Below are 18914 nucleotides of genomic sequence, written 5' to 3'. Positions count from 1 at the left end.
TCTAGCCGCAGGGAGACACTGAGTATCCAAAACCAGAAACCCTGCAGGAAGCCAAGGCAAGAAGAACCATGAAGAAAGTGCATGACATTTTCCTTCACCTGCCTGAACCTGAGCAGGAGCCCAGAGACGAAGTCTCTTCCAGCTGAGACAGTCGGGGTGGGGGGTTCCCCTTTACGGTGGCTCTTCCAGGAAGGCGGCCAAGTGCCTGGTGGCTGCAGTGGACATCTAACAGCCAGAGCTTCCCAGTAGAGCTCAGTAAACAACTGCATGTCCTCCAAGAGCTATGGTTTGGGGGACCCACCTGGCTGCCCTGACGTCCCCCTTGGGCCCCACAGCAGGCTCTATGCAAAGGGCAAATCAGCCAGTAGCAGGGCCTGCGCCAGTGCAGACCCACTTCAGCCCCACCTCTGCAGTCTACTGGATCCCGGTCTGCTACTGTGGAATAAACACTGCTCTGGGAAAATCCTCTTAATGACAACGGTTGTCCCAATGACCCTGTTCCTCTGACCAGCTGGCTTTGCAAATTCTCTCTTTCCCAGAACTCTTCAGAACCCTTTTCCAGTGGATCCCACACAATGAAACCAGCTGCCCCGCACTGTAGTCGAATCCAGGGGCAAACTTTATGAAGAGAAGGTGTATGTGCATTTTAACAGCTACATCCAGTCCCCCACATACCACTCGGCTCCGGAAGACCCTTTCTCCTCACCTGCACCTCTCACCTCACCAGCCACAGTCACTGCCAGCAAGAGCAGCACATGGGACTGTGATGAAGAACCTGGGTTTGGACCGCAGCAACAGTGAAATGCATCTAAACTCATCCTTCCAGAGGACCCCCATCCTTCACAACAATCACCCCCAACCGACCCCCCCCACCCCGCCAAAAAAAACGCTGTGTGGGGAAATGGCTGGAAGAACTTCCTTAGGAAACAACTTCCAAAACATATCCAGAGATGCATGGGAATCACACAGGCAGTGGGCAAGACCGCCTTCGTCACAGGAGCCACCTCTGCGGCTCCTCCTCCCGCACTCTCCATCCTCAGTGAGGAATGAACCTGTCAGGGAGCAAACCATCTTCTGGGGCTCTCAGCACCTCAGCTGTGTTATCTGTGGGTTTCACTGTCTCGGGATGCGTATCAAAGGGAGCAGAGCCGTGCAGGGTCCACCCTCCCAGGATCTTAGCCCGCCCTCCTGGGAAGCGGAATGAGGGACCACAGCAGGGGCGCAGAACATCGGTGGTGTGGAAAGCTGGAGCTCCCAGCACTGGAGTGTTGGAGACTTTGTCTAGTCATGGGATGAGTTTTTCAATATATGTTGTCTAGTCATGGGATGAGTTTATCTGGAGACTTTGTCTAGTCATGGGATGAGTTTATCAATATATGTTGTCTAGGCAATTTCTACGATTTGTCAAGACAAGGAGCAATGACCTAACCCCATTTCATAAAGACAATGAATATCAAAATTAAAAGGCCACACGAAGGTAAATTCCAGTGACGGCAAATGGTCTCCTCACCTCTCCTTTCCTTCTCCCTCACTGACTTCCCCTTCCACAAGGGGCTTGGCTTTTGTCCCATTTATCTTTTCTTTTCTTTTTTTTTTTTGAGATGGAGTCTTGCTCCGTCCCCAGGCTGGAGTGCAGTGGCGCCATCTCGGCTCACTGCAAGCTCTGCCTCCCGGGTTCACACCATTCTCCTGCCTCAGCCTCCCGAGTAGTTGGGACTACAGGTGCCTGCTACCACGCCCAGCTAATTTTTTGTATTTTTAGGAGAGACAGGGTTTCGCCGTGTTAGCCAGGATTGTCTCGACCTCCTGACCTCATGATCCGCCCACCTCGGCCTCCCAAAGTGCTGGGATTACAGGCTTGAGCTACTGCGCCTACCCGCATTCATCTTTTCTTTCTTTCTTTTTTTTTTTTTTGAGATGGAGTCTCATTCTCTTGCCCAGGCAAGAGTGCAGTGGTGTGATCTTGGCTCACTGCAACCTCCGCCTCCCGGGTTCAAGAGGTTCTATTGCCTCAGCCTCCCGAGTAGCTGGGACTACAGGCATGTGCCACCACAGCTGACTAATTTTTTTGTGTTTTTAGTAGAGACGGGGTTCCAACATGTTGACCAGGCTGGTCTCAAACTCCTGAGCTCAAGTGATTCACCCGCCTCGGGCCCCACGAAGTGCTGGGATTACTGGCCTGAGCCACCGCGCCCAACTAGTTTTTTTTGTTTGTTTTGTTTTTTGATAGTCTCGCTCCGTCGTCCAGGCTGGAGTGCACTGGTGCGATCTTGGCTCACTGCAACCTCTGCCACCCGGGTTCAACTGATCCTCCTACCTTAGCCTCTTGAGTAGCTGGAATTACAGGTGCCCACCACCACGCCCAGCTGATTATCTTTTTTCTTTATGGCACCTAACTCAGTGCCAAATTCATACACATCAGAAATGTCTGCTAAGTCTGTGCAATTAGCCTGGCCAAGGTCAGCCAACTCTGTTCAAATGCCAGCTCCTCCTCTTTGCTGAGGTGCGGTGCAATAAAAGTGAGCCTAGATGTAAAGTCTGGAGAGAGCCATGCAATATGCAAATACTTTCCAAGATTAAGAAAAAATGCCACCACTTGCAATAATACAGATTAATTTCACAGACAATGTTGATTGAAGGAAGTCACAAGAACATATACTATAGGCTGGGCAAAGTGGCTCATGCCTATAATCCTAACACTTTTAGAGGCCAAGGAAGAAGGATCACTTGAGGCCAGGAGTTCAAAATCAGCCTGGGGAACACAGTGAGACTCCATCTCTATTTAAAATAAAAGAATGTATTCTATATGCTTCCAAGTCAGCAAAACTAACGGCATCAGAAATCAGAATGGTCAGTGGGGAGGGTTCCGGCCAGGAGACTGCTGGGGTCCTGGAAATGTTCAACAGCTCAGTCTGGGTGCTGACACACACACACACACACACACACACACACACACACACACACACACTGCTGAGCTGTTCACTTAACATCTGTGCACATCACTGGATGGATGGTAGACCTCAAACTACAAAAACAAAACAATGGGGGCTGACCTGCCAAAAATAAGAACAGTTAGGTGATATCAGTTTATGTCATCTTCTCTACATTTCATCTCAAAGTGGAAAGTCTACATATTAGCAATTTTCCAGACATTAGCGATTTGAACTTAACCATCTTTTGAAGAGCAAGTACTCACCAGGCTTCTGGTTTTCTGAGCTCATCTTGGACTCAGCCCCTCCTTCTGCACCTGTGTCCTCAGGCTGGGGGCTCTGCAGGCGAGTGGCATCTTCTGCTGTAGGAGGCATCCTAGACGGGAGAGGCGGGGCTAACACCTGGCTCTCTAAAGGAACTGCCCAAGTGGCAGAGGAAGGCAGGCAATAAATGACTGTGACGTGCCTGTGGCCCTGGAGTCAGACCCACACAGAGCTTATGACTCATTTAAGATGCCCCAGGCAGCCCGTCAACTTGGTTCCTTCCGATGAGGATGATGGGCAAGCACACAGGACCAGGGAGGCCTTCACTCTTTACCAAGGTGGTTTCCCTTCCATACTCACTGCTGCACACTTCAAACAGGACCAAAGGACAGAAAGTGACAAGCCAGTTTCCTGCCTCCCCTGACCCAGGCTCTGCGGCCATCTTCCCAGAGACCACCCCTGATACCAGTTTGGGCCTACTTCTAGAAATATTCTTCACATAAAAAAGAAATTATTGCCTTCTATACCTCTCTATCTAAAACACACGGACAGACACATGCATTTAAACATACGGGAACCTACTAAATTCAACGTGCTGCCCCATATTTTATCCTGCTTAGTAACTAACTAGATTACTTATTTTAAAATTTTAAATTGTGTTATTCTTTTGGTTCTTTGAACAGGTAACCACATTCATGTGGTTCAGTATTTTAAAAGAAGTCAAATTTGGCTGTACACTGAAAAGCTCCTCTCATCCCTGCTCCCCAGCCAGCCAGCTCCCTTCCTCGTGGGTGACAGTGTGACTCGGATTTTATACATCCTTGAAGAGACAATTCAGGCCTAAATGAGCAAACCTACACACACACACACACGCACACACACACATATGCACATACATGCACACACATGAGGAGGAGTGTGCTGTCTTCTGACAGCCACACACACACACCTGTGAGAAGGAGGGGTGTGCCTGTCTTCTGATGGGCCCAGAAGCCGCCTCTGGTGCAGCACTTTCCAGATTCAGGCAGCAAGTGTCCCCAGCCACTGCCCCTCCCCAGGCTCTGTGCAGTCGCCCACCCTCTTCTCCTCCTCTAGATCCTCCCCTGCTAGGTTGGTTCCTTCCTCCTCATACTCGCTGAGCTTTGACTCTCCTCAAACAGCAGCAAACCAAGAGCCTTCCCCAGCTGCTTTCCTGAGCCCTAGGTTTAGACTTTCAATAACCTTAAAAACTGGCACCTCCATAGCCCACCTCAGCCTCTCCTCCTCTGCCATGGGCTGTGCCTGGGAACCACGTGTCACTGTCCACCACACCAGCATCCCCCAGGCACCACAGCTCAGACACACAGACCCACACTCCCTAACATCTGCCAAACGCTAAGTCCTGTGGCTTTCAGATCTGCTGGTCACAGTATGAAATATTCTCGCCATTCCTCTCTACCTGTCAGGATCCCCCATTCTCCAGGAGCTGTCTGAGATGGGGTCTCTCCTAGCAGGCTCCCTATGAAACCTCACAGTGCTCATACTGCTGCCTGCTCTGTGTTCATGACGACGGGTATGTTAAGCTCTCTTAACTACAAAGCTACAGTGCGAAAGGGGCTGTGGGAGCCTTTACACAGATCTGGGGCTCAAAGTCGGTGCTTCCCATATGCCACCAAACCTCATTTTGGTTACATCTACTAAACTTTAATGACATCTTCATTTCTAAAACAGTATCTCAGAAGTATGGGAAAATTTTTCTTTTTTCTTGAAAGTGGATGGAAACTACCCTGTATCCTAATCCTATATGTATCCATTTAAATTAAGGTAAAAAACTAAAAAACTTTAGACCATACTATGTTCATCTTTGTCTTTTTTTTTTTTTTTTTTTGAGATAAGGTCTTGCTGTCACCCAGGCTGGAGTGCAGTGGCACAATCACGGCTCGCTGCAGCCTAAACCTCCCGGACTCAACCAATCTTCCCACCTCAGTCTCCAAGTAGCTAGAACTACAGGTGTGTACCATCATATCCAGCTAGTTTTTGTATTTTTAGTAGAGACTGGGTCTTGCTATGTTGCCCAGGCTGGTCTCGAACTCCTGAGCTCAAGCAATTCTCCTGCCTCGGCCTCCCAAAGTGCTGGGATTACAGGCATGAGCCACCACACCCGGTCCACATTATTTTAAATCCTCCTACTTTCAGCTGCAACTCAGGAATCTTTCAAGGTCACCAACCACCAAGAGCCCAGCAGGCCACTAGCCTAGCAAGTCACTAGCCCAGCAGGCCACTAGCCCAGCAGGCCACTAACCCAGCAAGTCACTAGCCCAGCAGGCCACTAGCCCAGCAAGTCACCAGCCCAGCAGGCCACTAGCCCAGCAGGCCACTAACCCAGCAAGTCACCAGCCCAGTAGGCCACTAGCCCGGCAGGCCACTAAACCAGGAAGTCACTAACTCAACAGGTCTCTAGCCCGGCAGGCCACTAGCCCAGCAGGCAGGCCACTAGCCCAGCTGTACATCTTGGTCCTCACTCACTGGGTCTGCAGCTGCACCTGAGCTAGCTCATCACTCCTGTCCGGGACATGCATCCCTCACCCACCTGCCTCTCCAGGCTTCCCTCCACCTCCTGGCTACAACGTCCCCACCCTTCTCCACGCTCCCCAGCGGAGACACCAGGGCTCACCCCTGGACCCCTCCTCTCACACCTCTGGGGCTCCCAGGCCCTGCCACGAGGGCTGTGCTCTTGCCACAGATGCAGACTGGCTGGAGCCCCGTCAGCTCCAGCAGAACACACTGAGAAACCAGCGGCTTCTCAGCCTCCACAAAGCCGCCTGGTCCAAGCCTCCATCCTCCTGTCCGAAGCTCCTGGCACAGTCTTTGTCCCCTACCCTCCCTTGAGTCTGTTCTCAACACAGCAGCCACGAACCATCTTCTGTTCAAGTCACCCCTCTGCTCAAAATCCGCTCATGGCTCCAGCCTCTGTGGAGAAAGAGCCCATTCCCTGCAGTGGCCACAGGCCCCGCAAGACCTAGCCCGGCACCTCTGGGTCCCTGTATGCTGCTCTGCTCCGGGCACCTTCATCCCTGCTCCTGGAACTCACCACCAAGTCCTTCCCTCAGCTCGTGGGGATCCTCCCAGGCGTCCGTGTGGACCGTCCCTCACTGGTTCCCCCTCACACATGGCCCCCTGTCTGGCGTTCTGGGAGGAAGCTCTGTGGTGTTCTTACTCACCCCTGCCCCTCCTGCTCCTTGGATGGACGATCCTGGTCTTGAGCAGGCCTGGTCCCTGTCACCCTCGGCCTGGAGGAAGCAGAGCAGACTTCATTTGCAAATAATCATGTGCGTCTGTGGAGCCTGTCTGGGGACAGTGCAGGGGTAAAAGCACTTTTTACTTATTTATTTATTTATTTATTTATTGAGATGGAGGCCTGCTTCTAAAGCTACCAGGCCCTACAGACCCCAGATGCCTGGGTAGGCCGGGCCGGAGGAGACGTGGAGAGCGAGAGACTGGGGAATTAGGATGTTTAAAAGCATTCGTGTTTATGGGCCATTTAGAATAGCACAAGCGCACAGTGGCATGCCCGGAAGAGCCCGGAAGAGCCCCGAAGAGACCTGGAGTTTGCACCTCGGGCAGGGTCAAGGAGAGGACATGGAGAACTGCAGGCCTCGGATGTGGCTGGTGGAACAGGCAATGGCTGGTGGAACAGGCAATGGGGCAGAAGCTGCAGGAACTGGATGGAGGGTCCCCAAAAATCATGCACAGGATACCCACAGGGCCCAGCAGCTCCACTTCTGAGTAGCAACCCCAGAGAAGTGAAGGCAGGGGCTCAAACAGGTATGTGTACGGCCGGGCGCGGTGGCTCAAGCCTGTAATCCCAGCACTTTGGGAGGCCGAGACGGGCGGATCACGAGGTTGGGAGATCGAGACCATCCTGGCTAACATGGTGAAACCCCATCTCTACTAAAAAATACAAAAAACTAGCCGGGCGAGGTGGCGGGCGCCTGTAGTCCCAGCTACTGGGGAGGCTGAGGCAGGAGAATGGCGGGAACCCGGGAGGCGGAGCTTGCAGTGAGCTGAGATCAGGCCACTGCACTCCAGCCTGGGCGGCAGAGCGAGACTCCGTCTCAAAACAAAACAAAACAAAACAAAACAAAACAAAAAAAACAGGTATGTGTACACCTGTGTACACAGGAGCACATCCACCACAGTCAAGAGGGGCAGCAGCCCAGGTGTGCACAGGCAGATGAATGGAGAAGCGAAACGTGGTGATCCATGCCATGGAGGACGAGTTTCAAAGGGAAGGAAATCTGACCCGGGCTGCAACACGGGTGGACCTTGAGGACATTCCACTGAGATGAGCCAGACACAAAAGGGCAAAGAGTGGACGGTTCCACTGAAAGTGCCCAGGATTGGCAGATTCTTAGAGACAAAGGAGAGTAGGGGGCCTGCGGGGGCAGACTCTGGAATTATTATTTAAGGAGTATGGAGTTTCTGTCCAGAAGATGAGCAAGTTCTGGAGATGGAGAGTGATGATGGTTGCACAGCACTGAGAATGTCCTAAATGCCACTGAACTGTACACTTAAAAAGAATTTAAATGGCAGCTGTTGTCATGTGTATTTTGCCACAATAAAACACATGCAATTGAAGGAATCGCTGGGAGTCTTTTTAGCTGTGCTAACAGTGCTCTCGTTAAGTTTTGGGAAACCCTGCCGCTCTCATCCCTGCCCACACGTGGTGCATGTTTTCCTTCCTTCTCTCGTTCCCCTCTCTGGTGGGCTAGGCATGCTGTGGTGTTACTCCCTGGGCTTTTAGGAGTTCCAGCACCTTCTCATATGGTAATTAGGCATCCTGAAGTTGCTGCTCATGTCTTTTGCCAACTTTCTTAACAGATGCCTGCTGTTTTCCTCCTAACTGGAAGGAAGTCTTGATACAGATCCTTCCCCCTCTGGAGCTGCCAGGATCCCTCCTCAGAGTGACTGTCACAGTCTCCCTGATACCCTCCATGGGAGGAGACGCTGGTGCAGCCAGTTTGGAACACTATTGGGTAGTAACTCTAACTACGACTCAGTAATCCCATTCCATCAGAAATTTATTTCTAAGTGTATATATTTGTAAAAGACATGTATGGTAATGTTTAAAGCACCATTACTTGAAGTACCCCAAACTGGAAATCTCCCCAGTCAACAGTAGAATGGGTAAACAAATAATGGTATATTCATACAAAGGAACATTATGTAACTGAGAATTTAGAGAATTTATGCCTCCTTTGAGCCTAGCTTCTGTAACTCACCATGGTGAGGGGGCATACTGTCTAATTCCATTCAAAGTACAAAACTGGGGAAAACCATCCCTGCTTTTCCACATCAGGAGAATGGCTCCTGTTGGGGAGGGGGAGTAGCTAGAGGGAGGGGAGGCTCTGAGCCAGGCTCTGTTTCTTGATCTGGGCTGGTTACACAGGTATACTCAGGAAACACATCACGTCTGATGTGCGCACTTTTCTGTATGTGTGCTATTTGTCAATAAAAAGTTAACGATCCTTTCTGTAAGAGATGCAGGTGAAATACTACATTTGAGATCGCTTTATAATACGCCAACAAAAGCAAGTGTGGGCTGTGGTAGAGATAAAACTAGATTTTCAAAATCTTGGTCATTATTACAACTGAGTGATGGGTACATGGAGACTCGTTAAAAACTCTTCTACTTTTTTTTTTTTTTTTTGAGACGTAGTCTCACTCTGTCACCAGACTGGACTGTAGTGGCGTGATCTCGGCTCACTGCAACCTCTGCCTCCCGGGTTCAAGCGATTCTCCTGCCTCAGCCTCCTGAGTAGCTGGGATTACAGGCATGCACCACCACACCCAGCTAATTTTTGTGTTTTTAGTACAGACGGGGTTTCACCATGTTGGCCAGGATGGTCTTGATTTCCTGACCTCGTGATCCGCCCACCTCAGCCTCCCAAAGTGCTGGGATTACAGGCATGAGCCACCACTCCCAGCCAACTCTTCTACTTTCATAAAACATGTCCTTAACACTTGTGAGTTGTATTTCCAAAAAACAGCTCTTCCAAAAGGGAGACAGAAATTCACTTACGGGGTCTGGCTTAGGCTTTCTTCAAAAGCTGGTATCTTTGCGTCTTCACGTAATTTTTTCAGTTGTTCTATATGTTCTGGATTATCAATGCCCATTCCCATGGACAAAATTTCAGCTCGAACATTATAATCAATGACAGAGGTTTTTAAATTGGAAAGGTTTGTAATGTGCACCTTGAATCAATGAAAAAAATTGAACATTAGCAGGAGTCACTCTGAATTTTAACTGAAGCACAGACACTCTCACAGGGCCTCTCTGGTTCATCCTGCCACGTCGGCTGCACTTCGGCGCTTGCCACGATATGCAGGGCTTCCCATGGCAGCATCTGGGTTGCTTCATACCTGAGGCTCCATCTGAATTGTCCAGGCCTTGCCCCATGCCACAGAAATATGGGCAGGTGGTGGGGGGGGGTGGCAAGAGCAAATCTGGGATAAACCCCTAGTCATGACCAACTTGCAAATCTGGGATAAACCCCTAGTCAGATGCATAATTCTTACATCTTTCTCATTCTTTCTCAACTCTTTTTACCTCCTGAGGCTCAGCATCTGCCCGTGCCTGGGAAGGGCCTAAGCCAAGAACCTGAATCCTGTTCTGGCCCATTTCTTCTGTTCGTCTTTTCTGCAACCAAAACATCCTCATCCATTTCCATTTATACAAAATTAAGTAAAACACAAAAATCTCTAACAACCTGGCCCTGTTGGTGGCGGTGTGGGTATAGGAGGGGCCGTCCCTTCCATGGTGAGGGTGGAGGGTGCTCCAGGCCTGCCTTGCCTGGGGCCTCTTCCCAGGAATGTGTGCCCACCGGGGAATGTGTGGAGGAGCCTCTCTCTGCTCAAACTGGGTGGGAGCAGGAGCAGGTGGAGACAGTGAGGGCAGGTCTGTTTCCCTCTGGCTGCCGTGAGCACTGCCACACGCACTGCAGTGTGGACACATCCACCGGGTGGTTTTTTTTCTTTACTTCAATCTCTTTTAAATCTCCACTTAATAAAATTTCTGCTTTTCTCCCCCCAACAAAAAACAAACACAATAATATCACAGCATCAACTAAGATGCCCAAATCTCGTCATTTACCTGCATTTGTAATCCATATTTTCTCTTCTGAAAACCATTTTCTGCTTAGTCTTAAACCTTACATCCAAATTCCCCTTTTAACATGTTAAAACTTTTCCAACCTCATAAAAATAACTTTCAGCAAAAGTTTTTATAAACTGACTCTGTTAAATCTTGTAAGTATTCATAACAAGATTTAAGTCTAACACAGCAGAACTGTGAGTGGAGTGGAGCTCTTGGGGAACAAGCAGGGAGGGTGGTGTCAGCAGCCGTGGAGAGACACAGAGGCCGGTTGAGGGGCTGCTCTGCAGGATGGGGGCTTCGTGTGCTTTGCTCCCAGAGGGAACCCAGTGCCCAGCACTGCTCCTGGCACGTGGCAGGTGCTCAGTAAGTGCGTGGGGAATGGGCAAGTTAGAAACTGTCAGCATCAGAGAATGTCACGTGGAGTCCTCACAAAGCTTTGTTCAGCTGCATGTGTGTGTGTCCATGTGCCTCACATACGCAATGCACATGTGTGCTGGGGTTACAATGTAAAATGTTCCCCTGAACAAAAACTAAACCCACAACCCAATTCATGACCCAAATAACATGAAAAACACCTCTCCTTAACAGAGCCCCAAATAAGTCACCGTTTCTGTGCAGCAGTCATTCAAGTGACAGCTTAGAATAATCTGGATAATTTTAGTGGCCCATTCAAACAGATTTATTTTTAAGAAAAATGCATACTTACCATTGGATCAATCCAAACTGTATTTCCCAAAGCCAGGATCACTTTTGCAACATGCAATTTTCCAACAATTTTATGATGGATGTACCTAGTAACCTGAAAAAAGCACTTAACATTATTTTAGGTGAGGCTTCAACAAAATACCTTATTTTGTATACACCATACAGTTTGCAAAATATTCCATGTATTTCATTTGAGCCTCACAGTAACGCTATGAGGTCACAGAGGTCACCACCCCCTTTCATCCACAAGGCTAATAGCAGAGTTTAGTGAGGCAGATGTGGAAAGGAACTCGCCCATGGTCTCTTACTAGTGAGTTCCCAGAGCTCAAGGCAGGGTCTGTGCCTTTGGGACCCAACACTGTACATTTCCCTCTGTGGTCATGCGTGCCCCATCTCCTCCATCACCTGCCAGTCTGTCTTTAAAGCACAGATGCCTGTTTCTTTGAAAGCTCAATGAAAGTGAAGTGAAAGTTGTTCCTCCTGCTCTGAGGCTGTCACTGCAATGGAGCGGCCTTGCAGCCAGTGACACTGGAGCTGAGGGCCTGGTCTTTTGTGTACCCCTCCCTGAGTAAATGGCTGTTGTTTTCTTTCCTTCTTTTTTTCTTTGACACAGGATCTCTCTCCACCACCCAGGCTGGAGTGCAGTGGCATAATCATAGCTCGCTGCAGCCTTGAGGGCCCCAGCAATCCTCCTTCTTCAGCCTCCCCAGTAGCTGAGACCACAGACACGCACCACCACACTTGGTTAATTTTTAATTTTTTTTTTTTAGAGATGGGGTCTCACAACGTTGTCCAGGCTGGTCTTGAACTCCTAGGCTCAAGCAATCCTCCCATCTTGGGCTCCCAAGGATTACAGGTGTGAGTCACCACGCCTGGCCATGGCCGTTTCCTCTCAAGGAGGAACACAACAGGCAGGACCTGTCTATATTCTGGGTTAAATACATTCTAAAAGTCAACACTAGATAAAAAGCCAAAATAACCCACCTTCGGATTCCATTCCATTTCATTGTCTGCAGGTTTCACCCTACAGACAATAAACTCCACAGCCTGCGGGGGAAGCGCGTGGAAATGTTCTGGGAGATATAGCAGCTGGTCTCTTGTGACAAGTCCTGTCCTGCCTTCGTCAATGAACTCTACGAGGATGTCATCCAGGGCCCAGGCGTCTTCTTTTTGGCTCACTTCCAACACCTGAACCCTGGAGAGCAACAAGGCATTGGTTCAACACAGAGATTCCAGAAAGGACTGTCTTTGCCTCAAATCACCATGAAATGGAAAACATATAAAAAGACTCCGAAACGCCATGATTTTACTCTATACTAGAAATAAAAACTAAGGCCTTCAGTAATTCAAGTGGTGGATTTGTTAAAGTATACATAGGTATAAAAACATGTACTTTTGAATAAGAGTAAATCCTTTTATCTAACAACATAATAAAAATTAACATAGCAAATTAAAGTCACAAAGTTTTTTTCTTTTTGTCTTTTTTGTTTGTTTGTTTTTTGTAGAGACAAGGTCTTGCTCTGTGGCCCAGACTGGAGTGCAGTGGCATGATCATAGCTCAGTGCAGCCTCGACCTCCTGGGCTTAAGCAAACCATTCACCTCAGCCTCCCACAGTGCTGGGATTACAGGCATGAGCGACGTCACCTGTCAAGTTTCAAAGTTTCTGAATTCAAGGTTATCACCAGGTGGCGCCAGGTGTCGATTTAAGGGAAGTGGGTGCAAACAAGCATGTGATTCAGACTGACCAGGTTGGAACGAACTATGCCAGGTATCGAGTTGACCTGACACCACGTTCGTAACATTGCCAAGGCTGTTTTCTTATCTGTAGAAAGGGAATGATGCACACTTGATAGGAACTTGGCAAGAATTAAGTGAGTTAAAGATGTATGTGTATGTTGCACACAGTGATGGCTCAACGGGTCACGGTGTCACCACGCTCAGGAGCCTGGGGAAGAGTTTCCCACGAAGAACTGGAGCAGATCTGGGGGTAAAACCCCGCTGTCACCAGGCTCACATACACACTCAAATGGACAGAGGTGAAAATAGGAACTCAATACCATTTAGTTATCGCATGCTTCAAAACTTTACAGGTGAAATAAACAGATATGTTACCTGTGAAAAAGCGTTTTTTCTGCTAATCCATACAATCCAAACTTCTCCACCTTTTCCACAGTTGTTTTATTAGAATCCTTAAAATACTCATTCATTTCAGCATTGAGAGTTGCATAAAGATCCATGTGTTTATCAATTATACGGCCAAAGTAATTTGTTGCATTCAAAATGTAAAAAGGTATTATCTGAAACATACATAGTAAACATGACCAGGAAACAAACTTAGTCTAAACTGGAGATGTACACACTCCCTGTATCTGCAGAAATCAGTACCCAACCTAAGAAACCAAAGCTTAGCAACGTGGATTTAGAAATAAACTAGGAAGCTAGCCAAAAAGGCAAGGCAAAACCAATACCTCACATAGTCACAAAGAATTAGAGTTTCACTTTAAATCTAATGGAAGATTTTTTTATTTTGCAAATTTCATTATTTTAAATCTTCATTATTAGGTATAAGTGTTCCTTTGTTTACCTTCTAACTGCACTTTTATAGAAATTCTTCTTAAAATAGCATTGCTGTCTCTTGAGACCTTCCAATCTTTTTTCAGGTAACAAGACACATCTTATTACGAGCATACTGTTTACCAGCTTCCAGGGTTGCAGGGATGAAACTGTGTCCTACAGGGACCCTCGGCAATCCAGAAGTGGACAGAGAGGCCACAGCTTGCGTGTGCTGGAGAAGACAGCCCTTCACAGGTTAGAGTAGGCACGGGGACCAGCGTGTGAGAAAGAAGTTAGTGTGCAGAGGGCAGAGACACTCTGCATGAAGGCAGGGAGCCCTAGCTGCCCAGAGCAGATGCCAGGAGTGAGAAGTAGACACTTGGCAGGACGGGGGAGAGGGCCGGGCTGGCGACACCCACAGGCACCAGTGTCTGTGCCTGTGCGGGAGGAAACAGAGGGAAGCAACAGACCTGAGAACAGAGAGCCCTAGAAGAGGCAAGAGGCCCTCCCTGGAAACAGGCTCAGCCAGTGTGATAAGCGAGCCTGGAAGGCTTCACCTGCCTCCACAGTGGGTGAAGGCTGGAGCCCCTGCAAAATCTCTACACTGTCCCTTCAGGGACAAGAGGGATGAAAGAAGAGAAAACCAGGTAAGAGTTCAGGAGGGGAACAGGGCCAGGGAATCTCAGAAATCTTAGACACTACATCACCATATTCATTTTATACAGTACATAAACAACAGAAATGGGAACTCTGTGAAATCAGAAAAGTTACCCTGACCCACACCTCCTCCAAAATGTCAAGAAAACAAATTCTATCCAAAAACGAGCAGCAGCAAAGTAACAAGGTTAAATCAGATATGAAGTCATCATAAAATAACAAAATGTATAATAATATATAAAAATAAAATAATTAAAAAGAGAATAAAGAGCAGAAGAACCATCCCTACAGACAATGAAACCTGTTAGAAAGATACATCCAGCTGGGCATGGTGGCTCAAGCCTGCAATCCTAGCACTTTGGGAGGCCGAGACGGGCGGATCACGAGGTCAGGAGATCAAGACCATCCTGGCTAACACGGTGAAACCCCGTCTCTACTAAAAAAAAAAAAAAATACAAAAAACTAGCCGGGCGAGGTGGCGGGCGCCTGTAGTCCCAGCTAATGTAGTCCCAGCTACTCGGGAGGCTGAGGCAGGAGAATGGCGTAAACCCAGGAGGCGGAGCTTGCAGTGAGCACTCCAGCCTGGGCGACAGAGCAAGACTCCGTCTCAAAAAAAAAAAAAAAAAAAAAGAAAGATACATCCACAAACAGATTAAAACTATAACCTTCAAGAAACACTGCATTTAGTTTGTTAACTAAGAAAACAATACATGTATAAAAGAGTAACAGATCAGAATTACAACAACTTAGAAATGAGGTGACAGAACGCAGGAAAGAGTTAGAAATTTTTTTTAAAACATTCAATAATGAAAACTGTAGTGGGTTGGATGGTGACTCTCCCAAAAGAGGTATGTCCATGTCCTAACCCCCAAGGTCACTGTGACTTTGACCTGACTTGAAAACAGGGTCTTTGCACAGGTAGTGAAATCTGCAGACCAGGAAATGGCTCTGGGTTATCCAGGTGGGCCCTCCCTCCAATGAAACATGCTTTATAAGGGGCACAGAGAAAAGGAGGTCATGTGAAGATGCAGGTAGAGAGAGAGCTACAGTGGCTGCCAGCTGAGACACAAGGACGCTGGGCGAGCCACAGGCCAGGTCACCTTCTGGAGGCTGTAGAGGGGCACAGCCCTGCTGACACCCTGATGTTGGACTCTGGCATCCAGGAACATGACAGAAGAAATGTGTGTGGCTTTAAGTCACTAACTCGGTGGTAATCTTTTACAGCTGCCTAGGAAATTAACACAAAAGACACTGCCCTAAGGGAAACAGGTGAAAGGGAGAGAAACTGTATGCTCAAAAAGAAATGAAGAAATTAATAAAAAGGGATTTGAAAGAAAATAAAAAAAATCCTTAACTTGGCAATTCTCTGCATCTTATTACAGAATTTTCCTCAAAGAAATTATCACGAATGTCTTGAAAAGATTCATGTAATCACTGTATTATTATTATTATTATTTTTAAAATTTGTTTGTAGAGACAAGGTCTCGCTATGTTGCCCAGGCTGGTCTTGAACTCCTGGCCTCAAGTGATCTGCCTGCCTCAGTCTCCCAAAATGATGAGATTACAGGTGGGAGCCACTGTGTCCAGTCACTGCATTATTTTTAATGGCCCCCAAATAGAAACATTTTCTGAAAATATAATTGAAAAAAAAATCCTTAAACTGTCATCCATTACTGAATTTGATCTTGGCTTATAAATAAGCTGGGGCCCTGAAATAAGGCGCCTTGTAAGGACGCATGCCTCTGGTTGGATTAATGGTGGTATGTTAATATTGATCACTGGAAGACATCATTACATCTACTAAGATCCTGCTTAACAAATAAAACACGTTTATTAACATGACCATTCGTCAGAGGACACAAGGATCTTTAACCGAACCTACTTTAATGTATCCAAATGAAGGTAGGGCTTGGCTGGACAGTTTCCTGGGCATGTCCGTTTCTGGATTAATACGGTGTCGGTCAGGACAGATCCTCTTGTCTCTGAAAATGAAATGACTAGATTTACCATAAATAAGTAATAATTGTTAATGTGAATTTTAATGCTTTCTTCAGAAAATTAATCTGCAACCTAAATCAGAGAACTTTTATTCCAAACACCCTAAAAATTGAATAACCACATTAAATATTTCAGATGACATTAATAATATATAAATAAGTACAAATGGATTTTACATTTTAATTAACACTGAATAAACTCAGTAAGTTACTTCATTATTTCTCCAGCAAACTTTTTTTATTTTTTTTTAAGAGTTTGGTCTCACTCTGCTGCCCAGGCTGGAGTGCAGTGGCAAGATCATGTCTCACCACAGCGTCTTAACTCCTGGGCTCAAGAGATCTCCTCCCACCCTATTTCTCTAGACATTCTAAAATGCATTATGTAAATGGACAAAATATATTTTCAAAATAAAGACTGAATTACAAATACATTGCCATAATACACAACAAAAGCCAATCGACCTCTAACCCAGAAGCCATTCCTTAACTACAATGCTGTTTCCACACTGAGAAAAAGTTGAAATTGTCGTTTTAAAAGTCAATATTTGAGGCTGAGCACTGTGGTTTGTGCCTGTAATCCCAGCACTTTGGGAGGCCAAGACAGGCAAATCACCTGAGGTCAGGAGCTCGAGACCAGCCTGGTCAACATGGCGAAACCCTAACTCTACTAAAAATACAAAAATTAGCTGGGCATCATGGCGGGCGCCTACTTACAGTCCCAGCTACTCAGGAGGCTGATGCAGGAGAATCGCTTGAACCCAGGAGGCAGAGGTTGCAGTGAGCCAAGATGGTGCCACTGTACCCCAGCCTGGGTGACAGAGCAAGACTCCATCTCTAAATAAATAAATAAACAAATAAAGTCAATATTTGGCTGGGGATGGTGGCTCATGCCTGTAATCCCAACACTTTGGGAGGCTGAGGTGGGCGGATCACTTGAGGTGAGGGATTTGAGACCAGCTTGGCCAATATGGCGAACCCCATCTCTACTAAAAATACAAAAATTAGCCAGGTGTGGTGGTGCACACCTGTGATCCCAGCTACTCAGGAGGCTGAGGCACAAGAACTGCTTGAACCCGGAAGGCGGTTTCAGCGAGCTGAGATCATGTCATTGCACTCCAGCCTGACTGACAGAGCCAGAGACTGTCTTAGAGGAAAAAAAAAAAAAAAAAAAAAAAAAGTCGGTCTTCTTTAAGCATAAATAGAAGTGTTGCTAGTAACACATTTAATGTACCATAATTCAAAAACGTTAATGTCAACAGTTATCTTTAAATTTAATCCAGCAGCTACGTATCAGACACCCATGTCCCAGCCTCAGCTGTCTGTGTATCAAGCAGTGGTGGTGTGTCTGGATCAGGCAGAGAAGCCCCATGACTGTCAAGGTACCCATGCTCTCCAAGCTGATCAACACAATCAATGTAGTCCCTAGCAAAATTCCACAAGGTTTCTGAAGAAACTAATAGGCTCATTCTAAAATATACACGGAGGCCAGGTGGGGTGGCTCAAACCTGTAATCCCAGCACTTTGGGAGGCTGAGGCAGGTGGATCAGCTGAGGTCAGGAGTTTGAGATTAGCCTGGCCAACATGGTGAAACCCTGTCTCTACTGAAAATACAAAAATTAACTGGGCATGGTGGCACATGCCTGTAGTCCCAGCTACTCAGGAAGCTGAGGCAGGAGAACTGTTTGAACCCAGAAGGCGGAGGCTGCAGTGAGCCGAGATTGCGCCACTGCACTCCAGCCTGGGTGACAGAGCGATACTCCATCTCAAAAAGAAAAAAAAAGATACAAAAAATAAAATGTATGTGGAGGTGCAATGGATTTAAAATAGTCAAACAACCTTGGTGAGGACCAAAGCTGGAGGACTCGTACACCAGCTCCTAAGACTTGCTATGAGAAAGTGTAGTACTGGTATAAAGTTAGACCAATAGGCCAATGTAACAGAAGAGAGTCCAAAAATGGACCACATATACCATCACCTGGCTTATGGCAAATGCATTCACGCAGTGAGAACCAAATGATATTTTAAATAAACGATGCTGGAGCAAACCATTATTTATATGGAAAAAATCAAACCTTGCCCCAGATTTCACATTACACATATAATTTTTTTTCTTTTTTCTTTTTTTTGGACATAGGGTCTCATTCTATCGCCCAGGCTGAAGTGCAGTGGCACAATCACAGCTCACTGAATCCTTGACTTCCCAGGCTCAAGCGATCCTCCTACCCCAGGCTCCTGAGTAGCTGGGACTACAGGCATGTGCCACCACAGCTGGCGTGTATATGTGTGTGTGTATAAATATATACACACACATATATGTACACACATATATAAATATACACACACACATATACACATATATATACATATACACATATACGTGTGTATATATACACACACACACACATATATATATATTATTATTATTATTATTTTTTTAAAGAGACCAGGTCTCCGTGTGTTGCCCAGGCTGGTCTTGGAACTCCTGAGCTCAAGTGATCCTCCCACTTCAGCCTCCCAAAGCACTGGGACTATAGGTGCGAGCCACCATACGTGGTCATACATACAAACTAATTTAATATGAATTATAAGTGTAACTGTGAAAGCTAAAACTACAAAGCTTCTAGAAATACAGGAGAGTGCCTTCATGACCTTGAAATAGACAATTTTTTTTT

At 47.0% G+C, this 18914-nt stretch overlaps 1 protein-coding gene across 6 annotated transcripts in view; it reads right to left on the bottom strand.

The window, feature by feature from the left end:
- Positions 1–18914, bottom strand: part of LOC105495592 (tudor domain containing 12) — a 107967-nt gene that overhangs the window by 5610 nt on the left and 83443 nt on the right. For 5 of the 6 annotated variants that reach the window (XM_071085971.1, XM_071085970.1, XM_071085974.1 and 2 more), the window contains 7 exons: positions 16128–16227; positions 13148–13332; positions 12019–12229; positions 11036–11128; positions 9256–9428; positions 6395–6463; positions 3197–3306 (listed from right to left, as the gene is read on the bottom strand). In XM_071085971.1, the coding sequence (XP_070942072.1) occupies positions 3197–3306; positions 6395–6463; positions 9256–9428; positions 11036–11128; positions 12019–12229; positions 13148–13332; positions 16128–16227 (941 nt within the window). Of the gene's footprint in view, positions 1–3196; positions 3307–6394; positions 6522–9255; positions 9429–11035; positions 11129–12018; positions 12230–13147; positions 13333–16127; positions 16228–18914 lie in introns of those variants that run through there. The other variant, XM_071085975.1, reaches the window with a different exon arrangement.

The sequence above is a fragment of the Macaca nemestrina genome, chromosome 20 (assembly GCF_043159975.1).
Source record: "Macaca nemestrina isolate mMacNem1 chromosome 20, mMacNem.hap1, whole genome shotgun sequence".
NCBI lineage: Eukaryota > Metazoa > Chordata > Mammalia > Primates > Cercopithecidae > Macaca > Macaca nemestrina.
The sequence above is the reverse complement of the archived record's forward strand: the minus strand, read 5'-3'. Positions and strand labels throughout refer to the sequence as shown.